The following is a 10,727-nucleotide window of genomic DNA, read 5'->3' on the forward strand; positions in this document are numbered from 1 at the left end:
TCTATCTAAGCACATTTCCTTTGTCTCCTGAATTCTGTTGATTTACGTGTCAACTTGGAATCTTGCAGTAGTAGTATTTTGCAGTATTTACTACTATTTCCATTAGATTTCTCTCTTCCCTGTGCCAGCTTGATTTTATTTTTAACTCACTTTCCTTTGTGTGCTTCACCTAATTTTAAAATTAGAGACTTAATTTCCTTGCAAGTCATTTGCCATTCAAAGTTTTGTCCTAGTCTAGATATCTGCTCTCAGGTCTCCTCAGATGTCCCAGGTATAACTTATATGGCTCAGGGATGCCAGCACCTGTTACTGACACTTTGAATTTGCCTTTTCACCTTAGCAAAATAAAATTAGAAGTATGAATGATCAGCTGACACCTGATAAAATGGTCCAGCATAAAGTGCCTATATAAATATTAGAAAGCTTTATTGAGATATAATTTACATACCATAAAAATGGTTGTTTTTTGCCCTTACATTTCAGTAAATTTGGAGATTAACAAGAAGGAACAAATGGAATCAATATATTGTTGAATGAAAACATCTATGATGTATTTGGCTTCCATAAATATTTGGTTCCTAAGGTTGCTAGTCCTCCAGCCTTCAGGCATTTGATGAAAGCAGAGATAAGCCAGTCATTTATCAAAGCTCATTCTATCCATTGGAATTTTGGTATTTGTGTTGTTTTTTTACAAATCAATTCAGTCAACTTTGATGTTGGCTTTTAGGAAAATTATAAAATAAGATTAGTTATTGATCATTGTTTCTAGATTTTGAAAAGGCAATACATTTCAACTAATTATAGTTAACCTTAAATTTAAAAAACAAAAACAAGGGAATAATGCTCTCTTTTCTCCACTCCATTTTGGAATCTGGGACACACTGTGTGCTGTGCTTCCTGTGTGTTCTCCACTGCCTAGAAGCGGATGGTAAGAGTCTTTACTGATTACACACCTGCTATAAGCCTGGTCATTGATTCCTAAAAGACCTTTTTCTCCCCACTATAAATGTATGTGAGTTAGATTCTACCCGTGAGATGAAAAACCACAAGTTTATGACTCTGAAATGAACCTTTTAATGATTGTTAAACACCAGGAACAACTGTCAAAAAGAGAAGCAGGAGTTTAACTTTTATAAGAGAAGACATGTTGAATGAACTGTCAAGAAGAGTAGGCTCAGATTTCATTTCATTTCATTTCATTTCTTTCTTTTCTTTCTTTCTTTCTTTCTTTCTTTCTTTCTTTCTTTCTTTCTTTCTTTCTTTCTTTTCTTTCTTTCTTTCCTTTCTTTATTTCATTTCATTTCATTTCATTTCATTTCATTTCATTTCATTTCATTTCATTTATTTACTAGAGAGAGAGCACAAGCCAGGGGCAGCAGCATGGAGAGAGGGAGAAGCAGGCCCCCTGCTGATCAGAGAACCCATTGTGGGGTTCAATCCCAGGACCCTAGGATCATGATCTGAGTGGAAAGCAGACGTTTAACTAACTGAGCCACTCAGTCACCTCTAAGCTCAGGTTTTAATTACATTTCTATAAAGTTATCTTGATTTTTAGATTGACTATTCTTAAAGTATGACCAGAAGTTTGGTTTTCTAAGAGGTTGGTTATATTTTTGAAGGTAATATATGCTAAAAGAAAAAAAAAAAATATATATATATATATGTATGCTAAAAGCTATTTCTCTTGAAAATAAGACGTATTCAAGAAGAATTTTGAATGGTCTAGAAACAAATGCTGCACTGATTTAAAAAATCAAATTGTTTAAGTTCTAGACAACAGGACAGTTGGATGTAGCAGAGAATATCAGTGAAATACCTGGAATTACCTTTTTGGTTCTGTTTTTGGGAGTCTGTGGATAGGGTATATTATTACAGAAAAGGAGAACATTAGAAGATACTTATACAGAGGTTCTTCATTAGGGGTGCACTTCACAGTTTCTGGGGAAACTTTCCAAAATCCATCTGTGTGAGCTTCACTTGTAAAGGTTAGCTCTGTTAGCCTGGACCCTGGGTATGGTTTAGAAATTTGTATTTTGGGAAACTTTTTCCCAGGTGCTTCTGATGATCACATTTGAGTAGGAGCCACTCACCTCTTTGCAGGTCTCGCTGCATGGAGCCTGCTTCTCCCTCTGCCTGTGTCTCTGCCTCTCTCTGTGTCTCTCATGAATAAATGAGTAAAATCTTAAAAAAAAAAAATTGAGACAATTCTGGATTCTAGCAAGATTTTTGTTTCCATTAAGTAATAATTTTTAGTTTCTTTTCTTTCCTTTTTTTCTTTTTTTAAAACCACTTTTGACAACTCCTTAATTCTTTAGATATGAAAGAGAGGGGCTCATGTGACCAACTAGGTAACTAAACCAGCAAAGAATGCTGCTAAAATTACTTTCTAAACTCACTTTTGGGTTGAGCTACAGAATTAGATTCTATATTTTGTTTTCTTTCTTTTTTTTTTTTTTTTTAAGATTTTATTTATCTGAGAGACAGCACTAGTGGAGGGGCATAGGGAGAGGGAGAAGCAGACTCCCCATTGAGCATGGAGCCCGATGTGGGGCTTGATCCCGGGATGCTGAGATCATGACCTGAGCCAGAGTCAGACACCCAACTGACTGAACCACTCAGGCGCCCCAGATTCTACAGTTTTTTGGACAGATCTTGTGAGCCTCTGTTTCATGATTCGGGTTTCAGATTTAAAATTTAGAAAGTGAGTATACGGTCATATCCATGTATAACAAAATACGTGTTAAACCAGCATTGGTCATTAACCATGGAGTTTAAAAAATGATGGATTCAGGTAGATTTTCCTACTTGTTTCCCTTGCCCTGTCATGGTCACATAAGTCCTCATGGCCTTCCAGGATGAATATATATAAACTATTTCTTCTACAAGATTAGGTAAGGTTAGATTTGTAATAATCTGGAATGTTATCTGTAGTTCAGAGCTCAGACCCTGATTGACCTATTTTCTAAGAATGCTTTTGATTTAGGAGCTGTTTTGCAGTTCTGGATCAGCTAGGCTTTGATATTTTTAGAAGTGAAAAAGAAGGGTCTACCTAAATTTGTTGGTTAACAGGTGCCTGTTTGAACCATGTAACCTTTTATATACCCACTCAGCTGTGGACCTTTAAAAGTTATGGGACATTGAAAATTCATGTAAATTGCCTGTGTTCACACAACATGTAATTGTCAGGGCTAAGATTCTAACCAGGCATGTTTGATCCCAAAGCCCAGGCATTTTCTCCTGTCCCATACTCTTTAAATAATGCCAGATGTGTATCCGTATCAGTAACTGTGTATTAATTTCGGAATCAAAAATAAAAATAAAAAAGTTCTCTTAATTTTTAAATGTAATTATATTGTCCCATAGAGGCTTAAGAACCATAGGGCTATGGATACTCTGTTCTTTAGTGTACTTGTTTTTAACTGGTACTTTATTAATGGATTAGAACTAATTTTGGTCAAGGCCATGAAAATATGCCTGAAGAGAGGCAAAAATTGTAATCTGGTAAGCACTTTGGATTATGTTCCTGAATTTTGACCTTTCTCCCTTTTTCCTAGTATTTGTATGAGTTGATGTGCTTGTAGGGGCTAAGGAGCTTGTCTGTGGTTCAGTTTGTCATTACTGCCTCCAAGCACTCTCAATGCCTTTCCAGTAAGTGAATGCTTAGTAGCCATCCATATGGAGGTAATAATGTGGCCTAGGCTGTGGAACAGTGATCTAGGCTGTCATGTGTGTTCTCATATACAAGCACGTGCAAGCTCTGGTTTAGGACCATACACACATTTGTACAAGCCTTAGGTTTACTGGGTAAAGGGGTTAGTCTTTCCCATATAGCTGCCAAAAATTGTTGAAAAGTCTAAGTCACTGGGCCAAACAGTGTATCAAAAGTCTCTAAAGGGTGGTTCCAAAATTATCAAAAGTCCATAAAGCATGGCTACTCTCTCTGCTGAACATTAGTCTAGTTTATATTATAGATGATGAACACTAGTGGCCAAATAAGTACACATTTTAGGTTTTTAAGTGATTGGCATGCAGCAACACTTTTTTTTTTTCCCAGCAACACTTTTAAAAATGTGTTTTACCTATTTTTTCCTGTATATCTTGGGCTTATTCTTTTTTGACTCTCCTTAGGATGATGATGTATTAAATGAATTTTATATTTTATTATTGCAGGAATTAGAGTCCTTTTGCTACTGGCAAGGTTGACAGTTGGGGTTTGAGAAGAAGAATAAGTGAATGATGGTCACATTTGGGAATACCTGTTACTCTTTTCAAAACAGGGGTGTCTTTGTTTCCTTTCAAGCAGAAGACACAATTTGGATTCTAGTGCAAAGTTGAAATCTGTGGCAGATGCTAGAATGTATCCTTTACAAAGCCCAGTACCCACAGCCAGTATTTCATTAGTTTTCTGGTAGTTTTCCTGACTGTCTGAAGATCTCTTAAGAATGGAGGGAAGGACAGTTTGTGTAGCACACTTTGTGTTTTCATGTGTGTGGCTTGTAACAGAAAATGTACATATCTATGTTCTGTATTATAAAGTCAGTTTTATTGGATCATTAGATACTTATGATAGCACTGTTAAGAGGTTTACCTACTTCTTTATAAGATCAAGGGCAAGACCTTGTAGGGTTTAGGCATTGACTCAGCAGTTGTGTTCTTCCTCTGTCTTGTTAAAGCACTGATTTTTAGATTCCAGTAGAAGCTTTTGTTCCAGTTTTCCAACTGATTTCACTTGGTTTGGTTGATGCAGGAGAGAGAGAAGAGCTCCCTTGGTTTTGTTATTAGGTATTTAGGAACCTAGAACGTTGATGGCAGAGCCTTCTGTGAATGAGCTATGTGTTTTTTCTTGGATAAGGGCTGTGTAACCAGTAATGCCTTTGTGGAGTGACCAGTAATCCTTATCTGAGAGGCGCTTTGAGTATCTTGGGGGCCATGTGTGTACCTGTCTCAGGCTTCATTAGATTCTCTAGATTACCACTCTCTCTCTACTGACAGTTTCCTCCACTGCCCTTTGGGAAGGAGGGAAAGACTGCCCATGTGGCCCATGTGGGTTAGGCCTCTCTGTTTTTCCTAATGGACCTCATGCTCTCTTACCAGGAAGAGGAAGAACAGGAAGAAGAAGATGACGATGAAGATGATGATGATACTGATGACCTAGATGAGCTTGACACTGACCAGTTGCTGGAGGCGGAGTTGGAGGAGGATGACAACAACGAGAATGCAGGGGAGGATGGGGACAATGACTTTTCTCCCTCTGATGAGGAGCTAGCAAACCTTCTAGAGGAGGGAGAGGATGGGGAGGATGAAGACTCTGATGCAGACGAGGAAGTGGAACTGATCCTGGGGGACAGTAAGTCTAGGGCCGACCCTGAGGCTGAACCTTGGCACCCAGGGGAAGGTCCCTTCCCTGCACCCTCCCAGGAAGCAAGCCACACAAGGGTTCTGTGCCCCCATAACTATAGATTCACCACTCTGACCCCTTGAGGAAAAGCAGTTTCATATCTCTGATCCTCTGTTCTTTTACCAGACTGTGTTACTAAAAGGCTGTTGTCTTTAAAATAGAGGTTGGCAAACTTTTTTTCTGTAAAGGCTGGACAGTTAAATATTTTACACTTTGTGGGCCATATGGCATCTCTTGCAGCTCCTTGGCTCTGCTGTTATAGTGTAAAAGCAGCCAGAGATGAGACGTAAATTAATGATTGTGGCTGTGTTTTAGAAGTAAAACTTTACTTACAAAAATATGTGGTGGGCTTGGTTTGGCCTGTGGATACTAGTTTGTTCACTCCTGCTTTAGAGGCTCAGCCTTAGAATGGAAGGCCAAAAGGTAGTGCTTCCCACCTAAGTGCCCCATCCTAAGGGGCAGAGCCAGAATTGGCAGCTGCTTATGGGGTGCCCTCCCTGCTTCTTTCTAAAGTTATAAAGTAAAAGCCCCTTTGTGGAAGAGTCTTCCTGTATGCTTTTGCCTAAGCCCTCTTAAAGGCCAACTGACAAATGTTTCTCTTTGGTTTGTTTTGTTGTCCCCACCCCCTCTACGTTATAAAGTACAAGCTCTAATTTTTCTAGTAATTTCCCTTTAGGACAGGTTTCTGAAGTCAAATTGTCCCCTGACTTTGCTAATGAATCCTGAATAAACCAGCTACTAGCTCTAAGAGTCTGCTACTTCTGCAGTTATAGTCTGCCCACTTCAAGAGGATATATCTGGCAGCATCACTGTGACGTGTGTCACTGCTGACAGACTTAATGCTTGCTGTGATCTTGGTTCTTGTGCTACCCCGGCTAACTGGGGGGTAATCCCTGTGATATCCAGCCATTTTCATGTTGCTAACCAGGCCATGATGCTCACAACTATGGCACATATTATGCCTACTGTGGTAGCCACTAACCACATGTGGCCATTAAAATTTAAATTAAAAATTCATTTCGTCATTTTGTGTCCACATTTGAAGTATCTGGTAGCCACATGTGATTACCATATTGAACAGCACAGATAGAGAACATTTACAGGAAATCTGAGTGCTGGCCTAGGCCCAATTTATGCTAAAGCTCTTCATAGTAGATCCTTGTTTCATATAATCATTGGTGGTTGGTGGTAGGAGGAAGAGTGTGCATGTACATTGCGTGTGGTAGCAGAGGGTGGGTGATAGTGTTTATTTAAGCATACGTATAAAAGATTCTATTCTACAGTGACCCAAGTCCATTTTCTTTGGGATAAATCTTACATGTGCTTCTAGCCCTCAAGATTGAAGGTGGATTTGGCTTAAGGGAGGCTTTTTCTTACATAAGTCCTCTTACCAAAGTTGTATATTGAGGAAACTGGGGCGGGAGGGAAGGGGGGCTGGGAGTGAGTGCTTTTTATCTGCTCATCTGCTGTTTACAAGCTTCCATTTTTGCATATTTGGAGGTTGAGGTGATTCAGTGGAGGAGGACTTGCCTTGTCCCTAGCCGTGGTCAGAGAGCCAGGTAAGAAGGATTAAAGGGCAAGGCACACATGACAGTATTCAGAGTAAAAGGGCAGTTTTTACTGAACCTTTTTGTCATCTGTGAATAGTGCCATGTGGGATACAAGTTCTGTTTCCTTTAATTACAAGTAACAAGGTAGGAGAGCACTAGTATGGTATGCCTGACATGAGAGGATCACTAATTTTTTTATTCTTAATTTGAATATAAAGCCACTAAATTTGTATTTGGCCTGTAAAATTACTGCCTCTTTTAACTCTTTAGGAAATTCCTTCCTTTAGGCCCAAGAGGTACTGGAAAAGCTTAATTCTTTTATGAACAAGAATATCACCTTATTTTTGTAGGAATATTTATGATGTAAAAATGCCATAATAGTTGACAACTTGAGGACATTTCAGTTCAGGCATTAGAATTGAGGTGGTGATATGGACGTGGCATTAGTAGTGTGTCCTGCATTCCTGTTTGTTTTAGAGAGGCCTCCAGGAGCTCACAATAGAGCAGGCAGGAAGAGCATTCTCTGTACCCTTGGTGTGCTGATATTTGGTGCAGTAATCATCTAGAACATTAGTTCTTAACCTTTCTGAGCTTATAGAGCTCTTTTAGGATGTGATGAAAGTCCCCGAGACTATAGAAAACCACACTCCCATGCTATCCCATAACTTTGTGAGGCCCCAGATCCCATAGAGCCCCAGTGATTGGTTTCAGATGTAGAACCCCAACCCTAGGAAGAGAAAACACCTTGACTCTAAAGTCTTTTGTGTGTTTCTCTGTTCTAGTCAGTTCTACCTTCTCTCAAAGCCTGTATGTTATAGAGCAGCAGGTTAAGCTTTGTAGGTATTATTTACATCTAGACTGCCTTTGTCTCAAAGGGCCTTTCAGAAGAGGCCCTGACCAGGGTCTGGAGTTGGGTATTTAACACTTGAGGATGTGAAAAGGCTGAGGAAGGTAGAGAAAGGAGCCATTGGCCACCTAGAGGGAGTCCGTGCCCGGTCCTGAAGGTTCTCAAACACTGTGCCTGATGGTTATTTGTGTAAAGAAGACTGTGTCCTGGTCCTCATCCACCTGCATTCATACTCCTTACATGTGATGCAAAGTTATTCAGACTCTTAGCAGCCGTAGAGCTGATGGACTGGTCTCAGGCAGTTGGTCTGGCATGGTCAAATCATAGATTGCAGGAGCACTGGGAGTCTCTGGGGGTCTGCCTGGGGCAGGACACGGCGCCGTGCCTGTTGTCCCTTGTTGGCGCTTCCTCTCGGAGGTTTTGCAGCAAGGAAGCTGATGAGGCCATTGGGCTCACCTTGTTAGGTGTGTGTTTTCCCCACTCTTCACCAGCTTTTGGGCTCTGCTTATGCCCTCTTAGTCCCAGGAGTCCTGGCTTTTTCCAGACATCTCTTTTGTTTACATCCAGGACTTTTTTGTATCACAGCCAGGCGTTTGTTGATTTTTCTTTATCTGTTTCAGTTTTCTTTGTAAAGGAGATTGTGGTGAATGAAAGATTTGGGAATGTGAGGCGTCTGGGAAAGGCTGATGGGGAATTCTGTGGAGCCACTGGTGTCCCTCTCTGCATGGGAAGCCCACGCCTGGGGATTCATAGTCTATCCGCCCACTTCCCTGGAAACCTTGTTATAAAATGGTTTCACACCTTCTTGAGCTATAATCAGAGGGGGCACGGACATCTTTTCCTTACCTTCACTCAGCAAATACTGGAGCCCTGAGGAGCTAGGTACTATGTTTCCCTCCAGTTTTGACCAGCCACACATGATGTATCGATCTCATTTTGAAGGTTCTTTTGCCTAGTTTCAGTCCTCAGTGGTTCCTTGCAGAGGTATTACTTAGTGTGGTCTGCTCACTGCCTGAGAAGGCAGGTGGTCAAGTGTAGGGCTCCTCCTGTGCCAGAGACCTGGTGCCACCTTCCAGGAGGTCATAGTTGCTGCCTGCTGGCCTCTGGTCTGGAGTTTCCAGGTACTTGTTCTCTGGTATTGCCACATGCTGGGAACCCTTTTGGGAACTTGTTCCCTGCTGATTCTGTTCAGAACTACAGAGGAGTGAGTCCTAGGGTGACATCTAAACCTTTATGAGGCCTTCTGTTAAGAGCTGTTGTTTGAAAGAAATCTCATTCTTGCCTAAGGCTCAGCCTGCTTAGTGGTTCTAGGTGGGTCAGGTAGGTCTGTGCACCCATCCCAGGAGGAGGATGTGAGGCTAAAGAGCTGCCGAGGCTCATTCATTTCTCCCTTGGCCCTGTCCCTTCAGGGCCCCCCAGTCAGGGAGAACCTCTAAATGGCAGAGAGTGTTGCATCCAGGTCTTTTGAAAGGTACAAGAGCAAGAGGTCCCAGGAGTGGCCACTGTTGCCAACAAGTATATTCTCCAGAGCCAGCTCCAAGGAGTTAATTGGTGTGTTTTCTTCTAGAAACTGGTGATTAACTTTGCTTAGGTATAAATGTATGTATATGTAGGTGCTTCCTTTGTGAAAGCTTCCTATAAGCCTGATGCATAACCTAGTCTTTCCCTCTTACCTTTCAGCGGACAGCTCTGACAACTCTGATTTGGAAGATGACATCATCTTATCTCTGAATGAGTGAGGAGCCATCACCATGTGGAAGACATTCTTGATAGGCGAGGAACTGAGTCAGATGAATTCAGAACACCTTCCTTTCCCTTTCTCCCAGGGCTGTCTTTTAAGGAACTGCATGCCCTGCATTCAGAGGATTATGGCTTAGAGAGCCTCACTGGAATCTGAGGGTCCTTCTAAAACAATAACAACCACAAAAAAGACAACAGGGGTTAGGCCCTATTCTGCTTCCCCCTTCTCCTAGGATGGACAGCTCTTTCCTCAAGAGGAAAAAAAAAACATGTCTCTGGGGTTATTTCACAATATATTTTCTTTGTATAACGTTCTTTACTTAAAGAACAAGAAATAGTTTTTTATAAAATTTAAAAAGAAAAAAAAAACAGGCATTTATAACTGAGGGTATGAACTTATATCCACCAGGTCTCTTGTCCCTGCACTTCATTTTCTATGGAAGAAAATGATGTCTAAAGAACAATATAGAGGCATTTTTACATACGTATTTAAATGAAAAGGAAAATCGTGGTTTCTTAAATTGATAAGGATTAAGAATATTTTATTATAAATATAATATATGATTTTTTAACCTGTTCTGTTGCCTCATATGCTGCCAGGTTAATTTGTTTTCCTTCGTGCCAGAGGTGGGGAAGAAGGTAGTGCATTGCTTGCTGAGTAAATGCCTAGATTCACCCACCTTCATGGTTTGGGGGCAGCAAGGTCGTTGTGGATATTGGTTTTGTGGAGTTGAGGGAACTTAGGATATAAGTTCACTCCCTCTATTTTTCTTTGCGATTCAGTTTTTCAAAAATTTTTTTCTTCCCTTTCTCCCCAATGTGGAAATTACAAATCAAAGGCCTTTTTCTTTAATGTAAAGTGTATTTATTTAAAAAAAATACAAAATAAACTACAAGTCTGTCTTTGTTTGTTTATGGCCTTTCCCTGTTCTCTTTTACCAAAGTGCAGTGGTCCCTTTCCCTGCACCTCTACCCAGCCAGTAGAGAAGACGCCTTCCGACAGGCAGTCCAGGATGGTGGTGAGAACACATTCTGCCCAAATAAAGCACTCTGGGGAGAAAAGTAGCTTAGTCACAGTGTCTAACCCTGGTCTGCTGCCCTCCCCCAGAGGGAGTATCGGTTTGTGCCCGAGAAGCACACTGGGGTGGAGGAGGAGGTGCTTGGGCCTGGTCAGCTGTGGACACCTCTCTGT

At 40.8% G+C, this 10,727-nt stretch overlaps 1 protein-coding gene across 1 annotated transcript in view; it reads left to right on the forward strand.

Annotated features, from left to right (window-relative positions):
- Positions 1 to 10,438, forward strand: part of DCAF1 (DDB1 and CUL4 associated factor 1) — a 69,528-nt gene extending 59,090 nt beyond the window's left edge. Inside the window, exons 23-24 of the mRNA XM_055342949.1 lie at positions 5,095 to 5,347; positions 9,476 to 10,438. Coding sequence (XP_055198924.1) covers positions 5,095 to 5,347; positions 9,476 to 9,534 — 312 coding nt within the window. The 3' untranslated portion in view covers positions 9,535 to 10,438. The remainder of the gene's footprint in view (positions 1 to 5,094; positions 5,348 to 9,475) is intronic.
- The last annotated feature ends 289 nt before the right edge of the window (positions 10,439 to 10,727 follow it).

The sequence above is a fragment of the Nyctereutes procyonoides genome, unplaced genomic scaffold (genome assembly GCF_905146905.1).
Source record: "Nyctereutes procyonoides isolate TBG_1078 unplaced genomic scaffold, NYPRO_anot_genome, whole genome shotgun sequence".
NCBI classification, from domain to species: Eukaryota; Metazoa; Chordata; class Mammalia; order Carnivora; family Canidae; genus Nyctereutes; species Nyctereutes procyonoides.